This window comes from Babylonia areolata, chromosome 16, assembly GCF_041734735.1.
Source record: "Babylonia areolata isolate BAREFJ2019XMU chromosome 16, ASM4173473v1, whole genome shotgun sequence".
NCBI lineage: Eukaryota > Metazoa > Mollusca > Gastropoda > Neogastropoda > Buccinidae > Babylonia > Babylonia areolata.
In genome coordinates this window covers 16,192,514-16,208,867 of record NC_134891.1, presented here as the reverse complement: position 1 = coordinate 16,208,867, position 16,354 = coordinate 16,192,514, and the positions used below count along the sequence as shown (strand labels likewise).

Here is a 16,354-nt window from a genome sequence, read left to right as displayed (position 1 = left end):
ACTTTCGGGAGGGAAAATAATAAACTAAAATGAAAACATAAAAATAAAAATAATAATAATGATAAAATAAAAAGTAGAAGAAGAAGAAGGGCCTCAAAGACCTCAGCAGTTCAGAGTAGCAGGAGTTCAGAGTAACAGCAGTTCAGAGTTGCAGCAGTTCAGAGTAGAAACGTGAGAGTATTCATTGGTTCTTAAAAAGGTGGGGCACTAATGTTGTTGGGACGGCTTTTTTCTGTTGATGGAATTTCTGTGCCTCAGTCTGTCTGCCTGTCTGTCAGTTCTCGTGTTGAGTTAAGGAATTTTAAACCACCACCAACAAAAAACAAAACTGTAAGACAAAGGTGTGTTAAACAGGCGGGTTTTTTGTGTTAAAAATTTGTTTTGTTTTTTTAAAATATGTTTGTTGGTGTGTTTTTTTCAGCCTGAAGCAATTATTTGTATGTGCATGTATGTGCAAAAAAAGAAAGAAAAAGAAAGAAAGAAAAAAAAAAGAAAGAAAGAGACTGTGAGAGAGCTTGCGTGTGTGTGTGTGTATGTCTGTGTGTGTGTGTGTGGGGGGGGGGGGGGGGGGGTAGGGGGGGGGGGTTAGAAAGGGTGTGGCGTGGTTTGTGTGTGTGTGTTTTCTTCAGTTTATCATCTTTTCAGCTAAAGGTTACCTTACACTTATGGGTAAAAATCGATGAAGAACAAACATGACCCACAAGATGCACAGTTTTATGTTAACACAGGTGTTCTTTCCTCTCAAACTTTTCCAAGAGAAAACAATAAAACCAAAAGAAGACTGAATGTTGTTATCCACATGTCATCAGGAAGGAAAATAAAACCGATGAAACAATTGAAATCCGGCACACAAAAAAACAAAACAAAAACACAAAAAAAACCCAACAAAACAACGACAGCAGTTCCACCACCACTACCACCACCACCAACAACAACATCATCAAAATCGGACAGTAGAACGACGAGGTAACCGTGGTAAATTTGGCATTAAAAAAAAACCCAGACAATTGTGACAAAACTGGGAGAGGGGGGCAGGGTGGAAGGTGGGGGGGGGGGGGGAGAAACAGCAAAAATAACTTTAAAGGTGACGATTGAAAAAAGAAAAAGAAAAAAGAAGAGAGTAGAAAATATCTATATCAACCCGACACCGAGTCGAATTGACACCGAGTCGTCTGAATTTGGGGATGTTGTGGAGCGGGTTTGGGGGAGGGGGGAGGAGCGCATGGCTTTGGCTGGTGGGGGGAAGGTGGGGATGAGGGCTAGGGGGGTGGGGTTGGGGACTGAGGGAGATGGAGGTATCAGACCAAGTTTTTATAGAAATGTACACGGGGTAAAGAGGCAAACTGAAACCTATGAAACCGTCTGTCTGTATCATTAAAAACAAATGTTTAAACAAACACTTTTTTTTTTTTTTTTTTTTTTGACGAATGAACAGAGAACAAGATTTTTCTGTTTAAGATTTTAAGGGTTTTTTTGTTTTTGTTTGTTTATTGTTGTTTTTTGGGTTGTTTTTTTTTGTTTTTTGTTGTTGTTTTTTTTTTTAGGAGGGTGGGGTGGGGGGGCAGTTAAGAGCCAGGGTTAAAAAGAAGCACCCCTACCTCTACCTCCCACCCATCCCCCACCCACCCTCCACCTCCACAATCATCCACAATCGCATCACCCACCACTCAGAAATAGGAACCCTCCCACTGTGAGAAAGAGGGGTGGTGGAGAAAGAGACAGGGGGAGAGAGAGGGAAAAAGAAAGGGGGAGTGAGGTTTTTACGTTTTTTGTTGTTGCTTTTTTGTTATTGGTTTGTTTGGTGTTTTTTTTAAGGATTAAAAGTTTTGTTTTTTCAAGGATTAAGAGTTTTGGCATGGCCTATTCTTCCAGTAACTCCTTGCAGTTACGGCCACTAAAATAGCACATGGATATTTGAAGGAAAAGGGGTAAAGAGAAAAAACAGTGATTGTACAAGACAGACATGACAAAGAACACGTACACACACACTCACACGCATGCGCACACACACATTCACTCATTCACTCACTCTCTCTCTCTCACACACGCACACGCACACACGCACACACACGCACATACACGCACACACAAAGTGACACACACACACTGAGAGATGGAAAGGAGAGAGAGAGAGAGAGGGAGGGTGGGGGGCGAAAGAGATGGGGGTAGTGAGATACCTTTGACGATTTAATGTCATTGGTCCTGAGGTCGAGAGAGAGAGAAGAAGAAGATCAGAAAATGAAAGAGAGAAACGAAGGAAAACAGAAAGGACAGAAGGAAAAAAAACAAACAAACCACAACCAGCATTGAGGAAGGGAAAAAAAGGGGGGGTGAGGGTGGAAACACTGGCGGAAAGAGGGGGTGGGGGTGATGATATCATTTCTGCCAAGTCCAAAAATAAAATAAAAAATGAAAGAAAAGGAAGTAATTTAGTTGAAAAAGAAAAAAAAAGTATTGAAAGTTGTGTGTCTTCCGCCTTGCTTGGAACCTAAGGGCTTAAAGCGCGCTTGTTTGTTGATAAAATAAATAAATAAACATATAAACGGGGCGGAAGCAGCACACCTGGTGTCTTGCATCTGGTTCCCTATCACATACACACACACACACACACACACACACACACACACACACACACACACACACACACACACACCTCCCTCCCTCCTTCCCTCCCCCACCTCCCACACCATCCTCTTCGCTGGACAAGTGCTCTTTCAGCGACATTCTCTCTCTCTCTCTCTCTCTCTCTCTCTCTCGATATATATATATATATATATATATATATATATATTTATATATATATATATATATATATGTATATATATAATTCTCTCTCTCTCTCTCTCTCTCTCTATATATATATATATATATATATATATATATATATTAGATAGATAGATATCTTTCTCTGTATGTATATATATATATATATATATATATATATATATATATAATATAATTCTCTCTCTCTCAACAGAACAGAAGAAGATATGAAATTGTTAAAAGAAAAACATCAGGAATTAGTCTTTGAGAGAGAAAAAGATACAAGGCATTATATTGAGATCAAGAGCAAAATGGATAGCAGAAGGAGAAAAGGTAAGCAATTATTTTTGTAATTTAGAAAAAAGACATTATGTGAATAAGAGCATGGCCAAACTGATAGATCATAATGGAACACTAACAAAAGAACCAATAAAGATAAATCAAGAAGTTAATTATTATTATAGAAATGTATACACGCAGAAAACTTTTGATGCATGCAATATAAGGGATTTAGTTAGTGAGCTGCCTACACTATCAGATGATGAAAATAATTTGTTGGAAGGAGAAATAAGCTTAGAAAAAAACTAGTTTAGCATTAAAAAATATGAAATATGGAAAGAGTCCTGGCACAGATAGATTTGGAGTGGAAGTTTATAAAAAAAAATTTTTTTTTTAATAAACTGGGTCCTTTTGTAGTATGTGCTCTGAAGCAATCAATGAAAGATGGAGAACTTTCGGCCACTCAGAAAGAAGGAATCATAACGTGTATCCCGAAACCAGACAAATCTAAAGAATATATAAAGAACTGGAGACCCATCTCACTTCTAAATGTTTTATATAAGATTGGATCGATGTGAATTGCAAATAGAATAAAGATGGTTCTTACAAAATTAGTTGACGAAGACCAGACAGTTTTTGTTGCAGATACCTGGGAGACAATATAAGACTCATATACGATTTAATTGATTACCTAGAAACACGACAATTACCTGGGCTTCTGATTTGCTTAGATTTTGAGAAAGCGTTTGATTCAGTTGACTGGATCTTTTTGTTTAAAGCTTTGAGCGCATATGGATTTGGAGACAATATATGTAGATGGATACAAACATTTTATAACAGAATAAAGTCAACTGTTATAGTCAGTGGTCAAACGAAAGAATGGTTCTTTGTAGAAAGAGGTTGTAGACAGGGTGACCCACTCTCTCCCTATTTGTTTATATTATGTGTAGAAATTTTAGTTATTATGATTAGAGAGGATAAAGATATAAAAGATATAAAGATAAATGATAAAGACCATAAAATATCACAATTTGCAGACGATGCACAGTTGATGAATACTGGGGACCGTTTATCGTTTGAAAAATCTACTCAACATGTAGAACAATTTGGCAAGTTTTCAGGACTTTTCATGAACACACAAAAAACACAAGCTATATGGTTAGGAAATAAAAAACATTCAAAAACAAAATATATGCAACATCTAAACATTAAATGGAATCCAGAAAGATTTAAAATATTAGGAATATGGTTTACAAACGACTTGAAAGATTGTGAAAAAATGAATTATGCAGAGAAACTCTCCAAACTGAAGTCCTTATTCAAAATATGGATAAAAAGAAATATCACACCTATAGGACATGTTGCAGTGTTAAAATCTCATATCTTATCCAAACTTATTCACCTGTGGATCTTGCTCCCAAATCCTCCTGATGATTTTATTAATAGCTGCCAGAAAATGTGTTTTCAGTTCTAATGGAATGGAAAAAGAGACAAAGTGAATAGAAAAACAGCAACAAAAAGTGTTAAAAAAGGTGGTTTAAACATACCAGACATAAGAAAATATATTCAAGCATTAAAACTCACTTGGATAAGAAGATTTAAAATTACAAAGCATAAATGGAAAAACATTTCAATTGAAATGTTCCGATTTTTCACTGAATTAAAAAGATATGGACCCATGTATGCATTGCATAAATGTAATAATAATTCATTTTGGAAACACACTTTCATGGTTTACAGAGAATTTTGTTGTCAGGTGACACCTAAATCAGATATTGACCTTCTGTCAGAACCAGTCTTCTATAACGAAAAATTTAAGATTGGAAATAGTACTATAAATCATAGAGACTGGGTTGATAAATGTGTTTACTGTGTTTCGCATTTCCTGAATAACAATGGACACTTTCTTACACAAAATGAATTTTGTGGAAAATATGAAGTGAATGTACATTTTCTGGCGTACAATGGTTGCTTAAGGGCAATCAAAAAATACATGGAACAGGTAGGTCTTAATGTTCCAACAACCCACAGTTTTCCTGATACACCAGGGGCATTAAAAATAATATACTTGACACCTAAAGGATCACAGCGATACTATGATGTTCTAGCATTTGATGATACAATCCCGAAATCCTGCCACAAGTGGTCTGAGAAACAACTGGGAACAAATATTAGTTAGGTAAAAGCTTATAACAAACTTCATAAAGTTAACTCTCTCCATACGAACGGCGAAAGAGACGACGTTAACAGCGTTTCACGCCAATTACCATCATCAAAATATTGCAAGCGGAAGGCTCTTATACTGAAGAGGTGAATGTTGACAAAGAATACCACAATTCTGACGATGGAAGCTAAAGGTTGGGTCATTCAGACACCCACTGGACATCCGAGGGGGTCTGTGTAGAGGAGAAGAGAGGACTGGCCGTACTGAGTGAGTTAAAGACATAAAACTAAGGTGGCTACAATTTCACATATTACATAGAATCATTGGAAAAAATGTTATTTTAAAGGAAATGGGAATTGTAAACAGTATTGATTGTGATTTTTGTCTAGAAGTTAAAGATAGTGTTGAACATATATTCTGGCGATGCCATTACTCGAAACGCTTTTGGATAAGTCTAGAAGAACTATTAAAAATAAACTGTACAGTGTGTGAGAATTTGTAATTCAATGAATTTATAATACTGTTTGGTTTCCATGCTGATATGAAGACAGACTCAGTGCTTGATTTATTAATCCTCCTGGGGAAGATGTATATATATATATAAATGTAAGTTATATAAATGCCTTCCAAATATTCACGCTTTTGAACATTACATTGTTTCAAGATACAAAATCGAAGAATATAATGCTAAGATCGCATGTGAAACACACAGCTTCAAAATAAAATGGTTGCCATACTTACCTTTAATTAGAAACAACATATAAAAACAATATTTCAAACCATGTATGGAAATAAAACACAACTAAGTTAGATGTTGAAAAAATGATACATGTTAATATGTAGGGACATGGATATGTATTACTATATTTGAAGACTTATTTAAAATGACTTATTCAAACATTCTCAGTTGTTTTTGCTTAGAATGTTATATGTGTTTATCAATTATGTGTGTGTGTGCTTGTTTGTTTGTTTGTTTGTTTTTTGGGTTTTTTTCAATGTTGTTTGTTTGTTTTTGTTTTTATTTTCCTATTGTTACTATGTGTTTGTCAAATTTGTCTTTTCTCTTTTCCCAGTATATGTATTTATTCATTATGTCATCATGTCAATTGTTCATGTGTTACAAAAATGGGAAAATAAAAAATAAAGCTTAAAAAAAAAAATCTCTCTCTCTTGATCGATATATATATGCTTAATGCTTATATATATATATATATGTTTTGATTTGTCTCTGCACAAGATTCAGCGCTATATAAATATTATTATTATTATATATATAATTCTCTCTCTCTCTCTCTCTCGATATATAAAGATTTAGAAAAAGTACATACATTAGCTATTAAACGTTTTTTAAATGTTCCATTACATGCTTCAAATACTGTATTATATGGAGAAAGTGGTAGATACCCATTATACATTAAATCATGTGTGAAATGTATAAAATATTGGTTAAAATTAATAAGGCTACCCACATCGAGATTATGTAAGCAGGCGTATGAAATGTTAGTAAATGAACATGAGAGAGGGAAGGAAAACTGGGTATATTTTGTAAAGAAGACATTAACTGTAAATGGATTTGGGATTGTGTGGATGTGTCAGGGAGTTGGATGTGTAGAAGGATTTGTTTCAGAATTCAAAGATAGGCTAATTGCTTCATATAAACAGAATTGGCACGGTAAAATGGAAAGCACTGAGAAATATAGATGGTTTTATAGTTTTAAAAGTATATTTCAAACAGAAAAATATATCACAGTCGTGACAAACAAGTGGCACCGAACAAGTCTCGCCAGATTTAGAACGAGAACGATTGGTTTGAATGCTTATGAAAAGTGGTTTCAGACTGAGCCCTCGTTACTCTCCCCTTGTCCGATGTGCGGGCATTCAAGGGAGGATGAGTTACATTTTTTGTTTAGTTGTAAAGCTTATGACGATATTCGAGAAAAATGTGTTGTATTTAAAACAAATTCAGCAAAGTATGAAGATATTTTTGGAGTGCTTAATTTAAATCAGGAAACTTCACTACAGTCACTTGCAAAATATATTGCAGAAGCGAATAACATGCGACGAAAAAAAAACTCAACAATAATAAAATAGTATCAGGTGTTGCTCATTGTGAAAAGTGAAATCTGTGTTGTCACTCTCATATGGAAAATATTATGTTATACATTTATATATGTTTTTGTTTTTATTTCTCACTACATGCCATTACTTTGAATGGATGGTCGAACTGCACTTTGTTGCACAGATTGATTGATTTCGTTTTGGTTTTGGTTTTCATCAATATTATTACTATTGATGCATGTTGTTATTTGTATTATGAACCCCCATGTCATTAGGGCTGTAAAGCTATTGACATTAAAGTGTTCAGTGTTCAGTGTTCAGTGTTCTCTCGATATATATATATATATATATAAATTCTTGGTCTCTCTCTTATTCCCTTACACTCTCTTTCTCTCTCTGTCCTGATCCTTTTCTCTGGGCATAATTTCCATTCACCACCACATTTGTGGGAGGGGGGAGGGGGGTATGGATGATAACAAACAGATGGACAAAAAGAACATGATAAACATAAAAAACAACAACAAATAAATGAACTGTGTCAACAACAACTCATTAGTCGAATACAATGTACAACTTAATGCATTCTGTTATCAGTGGCATGACTCTGCTAACAACTGCACTCCGTTCTCCAATTGGCAGTGCACACGTTCAAAACATATCATGATAATCTGTGATGAAAATTTAATTGTCTCGGAATATTGCACAGAAAGTCACACACACACACAAACTCTTACATCTGTATTTTCTTTGAGTGTAGAACTGTAAAGTTGAACTGCTTATTTTAACCCTTAGACTGCTGCTGGCGAATATGATTGTCAGTGACGGGTTGTTGCCTGTCTGAGCCTAAAGTGACAGGTCATGATGATGCGGGTCACCATTTCTTGATTGGATGGATGGATGGGAGCACTGATGGATGGGTTGACTGTATTGATGGACTGATGGTTGACTCTGTGGATGGATATACAATGGAAGGACTGATGGATGGGTTGACTGTATTGATGTACCAATGGTTGACTGTGTGGATGGATATACAATACGATGGATGGACTGATGGATGGGTTGGTTGACTGATGGACAGATTGACTAACTCGTGGATTGATTGACCGACCCATAGATTGACAGCGTAACCCATGGATTGACTGAATGACCCAATGATTGACTGACTCACACATGGATTGACTGACCCTTGGATTGACTGACCAACCATGGATTGACTGATCTATGGATCGACTGACCGACAATGGATTGACTGATCTATGGATCGACTGACCGACCATGGATTGACTGATCTGTGGATCGACTGACCGACCATGGATTGACTGATCTATGGATCGACTGACTGACCATGGATTGACTGATCTGTGGATTTACTGACCGACCATGGATTGACTTTTGGCTGGATTGACTGACCCATGACCCACGACCCCAAGGATTTCAACTGAACCCCCGTGTTGTTGTTGCAGGTACTACAACCACTTGTACACACACTACGCCAGCCGCCTGCTGACCCAGCGCGTGGAGGCCACCAACAACTGCCACCACATCCTCCTCAACTTCCTCGTCTCGCACGTCACCCGACGACCCCCCATCAAGCTCACCCAGCGCAAGCAGTACCGCGAGTCGGCCCTCGGCACCGGTGGAGGAGGTGTAGGGGGAGGCGGGGGCGGGGAGGACAGTGCCAATGGCAGCGCCAACAACAGGTTGTGGGCCTGGGGCGAGCAGCAGGCCTTCACCCAGCGGCAGACGTGCATGGACGAGTTTGTCAGCGTCTTCGGCTACATGCCGCTGTTACGCTCCTCTGTGAGGATGGACCCTCTGCTGTTCAAGGACCCTGTGTCCAACCTGCGGAAAAAGTACCGCCGGATTGAGCTGGTGGTGAACTGAGGTTTTTTGGTGGTGGTGGGGGTATGGGTGTGTGGTGGGTGGGGGTGGGGGTGGGGGAGGCGGCTCAAGTGAGAGTCGTGTGTATGCTTGTTGATGCTTTTTGGGGGGTGGGGGGTTGGGGGTGGTGTTTGGTTGGTTGGTTGGGGTTTTTTGTTCAGCTTGAGAGAGGTTGCACTGGTTCGTTAATGGATGTGCTGTGTTCAGTCGGAAATGGTTCCAGCTGACAAAAAAAAATCGGTTGGTTCACTGGGAGAAAAAGACGACTACAAGGGATACATTTATCTGGGAATGATAACCGCAGGATATGCTTAATTTAGGAGAGAAAAAAGAACAAGATGATGCCGACGATGATGATGATGATTATACACACTGCAGCAACATAAGGCTGTGGTCGATTGAGCGTTTCCAGAACGCAATTCACATGAAAATTGTGCCACAAGAATAATTGTTTCTCTGATCATGCTTGACTACATAAAAAAATGTTTTTTAAACATGAGGACTGTGGAGGACTCTGGACTGTGGAGGACTCTGGACTGTGGAGGACTCTGCCATGTGGACTGTGGAGGACTCTGGACTGTGGAGGACTCTGCCATGTGGACTTTTGAGGTCTCTGCTATGTGGACTGTGGAGGACTCTGCCATGTGGACTTTTGAGGTCTCTGCTATGTGGACTGTGGAGGACTCTGCCATGTGGACTGTGGAGGACTCTGCCATGTGGAGTTCGGAGGACTCTGCCATGTGGACTTTGGAGGACTCTGCCATGTGGACTTGGGAGGTCTCTGCCATGTGGACTGTGGAGGACTCTGCATGTGGACTTTGGAGGACTCTGCCATGTGGACTGTGGAGGTCTCTGCTATGTGGACTGTGGAGGACTCTGCCATATTTGGACAGACGGTGGAGTGGCATACCCCCTTGTATTTTAAAACACGCCATGCCCAGAAACAAACAAACGTGTGATGGGCAGGGTGACAGGCAGTACATACAGAAATTAAAAATAAAAAAACCACTTGGTCAGTCAAAGCCCGTGTTGCTCTCACGTATACCGCCCATGTTTTGGTATTGTGGACATGACTGGTGATCGTGCTGACCAAACCTTTGAAAGGTAGATAAAGTTCTGTGTTTACGCTGAGAGAGGGATGGGGGAGGGGAGGGTGGGAACATTGCGTGAGGGAAACAAGGAGACAGATTCTGTCATACCACACGAAAGAAAGATGTCATGATGATGTGTTTTAAGTCTTCTACAGCATTGAGAGAGGTTGGCATTCGCTTTGGTACTGAGAGAGTCAACAGTGTTAAAACTCTGTGTGTGTGTGTGTGTGTGTGTGTGTGTATGAAATGTCTTCACCAGTCACTATGTCCCGTAAGTACAAGTCACGTTGTTTAAATGAGTCTGTACACCCTGTCAGCTTGGCATGAAGTGCACAAACACAAACACACCCAAGTCGACATCACTCCTCACATGAGTTGCTGTCGCCTGAAGGGCAAGACAAAGTCTGGTCACAGCCCACTGGTTTTAAATTAGATGGATAGCTCATTGGCCAGGAAAGCTGAAGCCAACTGGACGCCATACTGACACTTGTTTCCGGCTGTCAGTCTGCAGAGAAGTCGTCATCTAACTGGTGGTAGTTTCTGAAATGTAACCATGTATTTTCGGAGAAATTGTGTAATGCTTGCCCCCATGACATGCCAAATGTTGTGTCTTGAATGATATCTGCCAATGGTTTATTTACCAAAGTTATTTCAGGAAAACAGTGCACTGACACGTAGCGCAAATTTGCTGTGGAGGCACACACAGGATGGTCAGCTTAACTAACGCCGCAAGCTTCAGTTAGCACAGGGCCTCAAAGAAGGCATGACCTACCCACCTATTCTGAGACCAGTGGTCACAGCCATTCACGTTAACACCCACTCCTGGAAGAGAGTTAACACGGAAGTTGCACCCATCCCACAAACACAGAAGCACATCCACACCCGCCTTTGTGGAATAGCAGTATTTATTTCAGAAAAGTCCTTAAAAAAAAGAAAAGAAAAAAGATTATAAAAATCAGTGACCGTGCTGGACGTTATGACCAAGGATCGTCTGCTACATGAGGCACCATTTTTCACGGGTGGACAAACCTGACTGCGTGTGGGAAGTTGTAACTCAAACAGTGCGCACATGCGCACAAGACGATAACTGGATACTGAAGAACCGAAGTTAAAGAGAGAGAAAGCACATTCAACTGAAAAGATGGCTGACTGTCAAAAGCAACTGTGTGACTGGTATCTAAGAAGATGGAGAGTGAAAATCAAGACGAATAACAAAAACTGATACTGTGAAACCTTCAGGAAAGAAGACAGTGAACGGCGGCCATGTGTTTACAACAAGGACAGAAGGGCATTCACTTTGGTGTCATTTACTGTGCTGTGTCAAACTGATGCAAACTAGGCCTGTTGGTTTGCTCTGTTCGGCCAAAATTCATCGCAGCTCATCATATTTAAAAACATAAAGTGTTCCTGAAAACGTTTTTAAAATTTCGGTTTGTTCTTGATTTGTACAACTTTGGAAAATTTCAGTTTTTCCTTCTTTTTTTCTTCATTTTTGGTGATACCATCCATTCCTAGTGGGGTTTGCATGAAATGAAAAGCACATATATATGTAAATTAGTGAATGAACAAAATGTTAGGTGTCCCATGGACTCTTTCACCATAATTCTAGGGTTTCCCAGGCTGCCATCACAGGGTCACTCAGCCAACGCTGCACATTCTGATCAAATCTGCACTGCTGCACACATGCAAAAGTAGACAGGCATACAATCTGGTCATAATCATCAAGGTTTCTTGGCTAAGACGTAGTGAAGGGAAACAACTCTTCGTTGTAGCCGACGATCCCTGTGTCGGACTAAATCTCTGATACGCAATTTTCACACATTTTTAAAGCGTTTGTTCTTGATTTTTTTTTTTTTTTAAGAGAAAAAAATCCCATGGAGCCAGTCATTGAACATGCTGTGCGTTCTTTTTGTTTTCAAAGCATCAGGGACACAAAGTTTTGCATGATTAGAACCTCTGTGAAAGCAGTGTAGTGTATTGCAATCTTTTGTCACAACATATTTCTGGGAGTGAAATTCTGGCTGCTCTACCCAGAAGAGTGCGTCATTACAGTGAGAGTGCTACCCTTTCTTTTTTTCTTCTTTGTTTTTACCTCCAAGCGTATTCGTTTTCCTATGAAAGTGGATTTTTGTGGTAACCTTATCATTTTCACTCAAAGGCATGGTTGATCCTTCCAAACTGAAACTTTGGACAGAACTGATTTTGGATACACACGACAACTAAAAAAAAAAAAAAAAAAATTCAATAGACTTGACACCCAGACAGGCTATTTTTAGAATGACACTAATTGACAGATGCCAACACCTGGCAGCTGGCATAAACATGATGAAGGTCACAATGCACAGCCCTGATATTGGATGTTTTGACATGCTGTTTTGAATTTGACAATACTCGCATAATTTGCGTCCAAACTTTAGATATTTTGCAGACTTGTTGATGATACCCTAAGGTTACTGTGTGAAAATTTTCAATTAATTCAGTTTCTCTGTCACTGAGAAAATACTTGTCAAAAAGTGGTTCACCTTTTTTGGGACACCCGATATATCACAAGTACTGGTACCAGAAGAACATACCGATACCTGATACTGTATACCCATGAATAAGACGCGAGATGGGTTTATCGTATTGTCTGAACAAAGGAACAGAAATTTGGTGTCATATACTGTACTATGTCAAACTGATGCAAACTAGGCCAATCGGTTTGCTCTGCTTGGCCAAATTTTGCATGGCAAACAGTGAAACGACGACCTGTCTTGCCCGGTCTGCTCTTAGCCAATCAAACGCCTCTAAAAACTTTGAGGCAGCATGATTCAGAAGGCCAAGTTTTTATTTGTTATAGTCTGAAAAATGATATAGTGTATTGCTTTACAAATATTGATTATTTTAGTCAGAAGAAAGGCTGAATATTAACTCAGATCGGGTAATAGTTCCGTAAGAGTGAAAGAAGCACAAATCAGATAAGATGTTTTCTTTCATATTGATTAGGAAATTGAGGCAAGACTTGTTTATTTCATGTGTGTGTGTGTGTGTGTTAAAGAACCCACAGCAGTAGAAAAAAATCATAGTTGCACCCGCCGAAAGCTAAACAAATGACAAACACGTTCAAAACTGGCCACACTGCTTGCTATGTGAGCGAGAGATTTTCTGTGCTTGCCACATGTGATGAGTGTCTGCTTCTGAGAACTTTTTTTCTGCTAACTAGTGCATTCCAAACTCTTGTGTAAAACATTGTATGCATTTGTTGCATTGAAAACTTTTTTGTGGGTGTTGGGGTGGGGGGGTAGCATGTTATTTACTTTTCTCTGTTTTGGAGGTTGCTTTTTTTTCTTTCTTTTTTTGTCATTGTGCCACCAATTTGCCATCTGATGTTGTGGTGTTTTGCGCTTGTGCAGGTGAAATTTTGAACACATCTGTCACATGCTTATCAGTATCATTATTATTGTTATTATCATTATGATTATTTTAATTTTTTTATTTCATTGAGTCTGAAATCACTGCCATTGCCCACCCCCTCCTCCTCCTTTCCCCTCCTCCCCTTATCCCCCGCTCCCCCCGGCCCCTTCACCCTTCCACATCCTCCCCCTGCGCCACCCCCACACATGTCCTACAATTGAAAATTTGTCATCATCACATATGTGTTGAAGGGAATGTGGGAGACAGGAAACTTTTGTGTGTGGGACGTGTGGAGGTGAGGTTTGCACGTGCTGACCGGAATTTGCACTGCAGTGCACATGTACATGGTGTCTGTTTGAAGGAAAATGGTGGGTGAGGAGTTTGTGTTGGTCTTCAGTTGCGTGTCTTTTCTTCTTCAAGGGGTGATACTCATGCGTGTTTGTGGGCGTGTGTGTGTGGTTGTGGAGTGGGTGGTTGGAGGATAGGTGGGGATTGTGAATTTGGGTGTGTGTGGGGAGGGGGTGGAGTGTGTGTGTGTGTGTGTTGATTTTAAGATGCACGTGTATGTGTGTGTATATGTGTGCGTGTGTTTGTGTGTGTGTGAGCTGTTTTCTTTTTTACGTGATTTGTGTATCAGCTACAATATTATGCAAATTCATATTGTGTACATTGGTTGTTCAAAACTGAGCTTATTTACATACATCCTATTTTTGTATCAAAGTCAAAACAAAAATGCTGATTTTCTCTTCAACTGGGCACGTGCTTGTGTATGTGTGTTTGTGTATAATTGTGTGTGTGTGTGTGTGCACGCGCGTGCTTGTGTGTTCGCTCTATTCGGTTTTGTGCACATGCATTTTACAGTCCAGTGGATTAATTTATGAGCACAGTCACAAAACACACACAGCGTGTTCTCTTTGTTGTGTACAGGGTATGTGTTGTCGGTTACCTGATAGCATGCACCCTATTTTGTGCTGTGCATTCTGTATAGTTCATGCTGTGCATTCTGTATAGTTCATGCTGTGCATTCTGTATAGTTCATGCTGTGCATTCTGTATAGTTCATGCTGTGCATTCTGTATAGTAATGCTGTTCTTTCAGTATACTGTTGGAGGAAATCATGATTCAGTCGGTTCTTTGTTAGTTGTTGTTGTTATTTTCTTTGTTTGTTTGTTTGTTTTTTCCTCCCTGAAGGTCCATTTACCTTTTTGGCCATCACTTCCCACCGTGATTGTTTTGTGCCAGACTGTGGTTGTCGGTTATTTGTTGTTAATTGGAACCCCACCCCCACCCCCACCCCGCCCTGGACTCCCACATACGCACACACACCCAACGTCCTGTACCCCGACCTTCCCTCCACAGCCCCATTCTATCTCTCTCTTTCCTTCCATCACTCTTTCTCTCTCCCTCTCTCTCTTCCCCCCTCTCTCTCTCTGTCACTCTCTCCCCCCCCCCTCTCTCTTTCTTTGTCTCTCTCCCTCTGCACATAGACATTTCCCTCTCCCTCTCTCTCTGCCTCCCTCTCTCTCACTCCCCCCAGTCTCTCTCTCTCTCTCTCTCTTTTTCTCTTTCTTTCTGTCTCTGTCTCTCTCCCTCAGCACGCAGACTTTTCCCTTCATTCATGTGTTAGCTGTCTGCAATGGATGTGGATGAGCAAGGACAAGCCGGAAGAATAGGCCATGCCTGAAATCTTGATCCTTGAATAAAAAGTGTTATGAGTCTCTCTCTCCCCCCACCTCTCTCTCTCTCTGTCTCTCCCTCTCTCCAGTCGCCTCTGTCTCTTCCTCCTTCTTTTCCTCCTATCCCCTCTCTCCCTCTCCTTCTCTCTGCAGCCCCCTTTGGCTCTTCCTCTTCCTTTCCCTCCCCCCCCCCCCCCCCTCCCTCTCCCTCTCTCTGCAGCCCCCTTTGGCTCTTCCTCTTCCTTTCCCTCCCATCCCCCCCCCCCTCTCTCTCCCTCTCCCTCTCTCTGCAGCCCCCTTTGGCTCTTCCTCTTCCTTTCCCTCCCATCCCCCCCCCCTCTCTTTATGCTTTGTTCAGTCACTGACCTTCACATTGTCCTGTCTTTGTCCCTCCTCCCAGATTGGCTGTGTCTGCCTCTGCCCACTTCTCCTTCCTCTTGACCTTCTCTCTGCCTCCTGTCTCTCTCTCATTCTATAGACAAAAAATAGAAACATCGTAATGAAAGTGTATGTACACATGTATGGGCCTGAGCATGGGTGTTTTACACATACCTCACCGATATATGTACTTGCCTGTTGAACAGTCCTTTTTATTTTGCTTCATGTATACATTTTTTGTTGTGCAGTCTCTACAGTGCTGCCACCAAGCAGTATCTCCCCTGTACTCATCTTCTCTCTCTCGTTTCAAACCTGCTTACACAGGGAACAGTACCCATTACACTGTGGAGAAGTAACGCTGATCCTGCCGACAGGAGGAGGATGTAGAAGGAAGGAACCCTTGATTCGTGTTGCTAGAATGCTGGTTCTGTCCAGGCTGAGGAAGGGGAGAGAGCCTTGGGCATCTTCCCCAACCCCCAACCCCACCCCACCCCACCCCAATGATGTGTTATGTTTCACATGATGATCACAGTGAGAAGGCAGATCTCTCTGGCATTTTTGGTAAACACACACACACTAAAAAGGACGTTTGACAATGAGAACTGCAAGGTTTGTGTGTTTGTTTTAAAGAAACCCTCACCCTTCCATCAATCCTCTCATCGCCATTTCACC

General features: G+C 40.4%; 1 protein-coding gene across 1 annotated transcript in view; it reads left to right on the top strand.

Annotated features, from left to right (window-relative positions):
* The window catches only part of LOC143291198 (exostosin-1a-like), a 115,476-nt gene extending 101,091 nt beyond the window's left edge, over window positions 1-14,385 (top strand). Inside the window, exon 9 of the mRNA XM_076600936.1 lies at window positions 8,728-14,385. Within this exon, the coding sequence (XP_076457051.1) occupies window positions 8,728-9,148 (421 nt within the window). The 3' untranslated portion in view covers window positions 9,149-14,385. The remainder of the gene's footprint in view (window positions 1-8,727) is intronic.
* The last annotated feature ends 1,969 nt before the right edge of the window (window positions 14,386-16,354 follow it).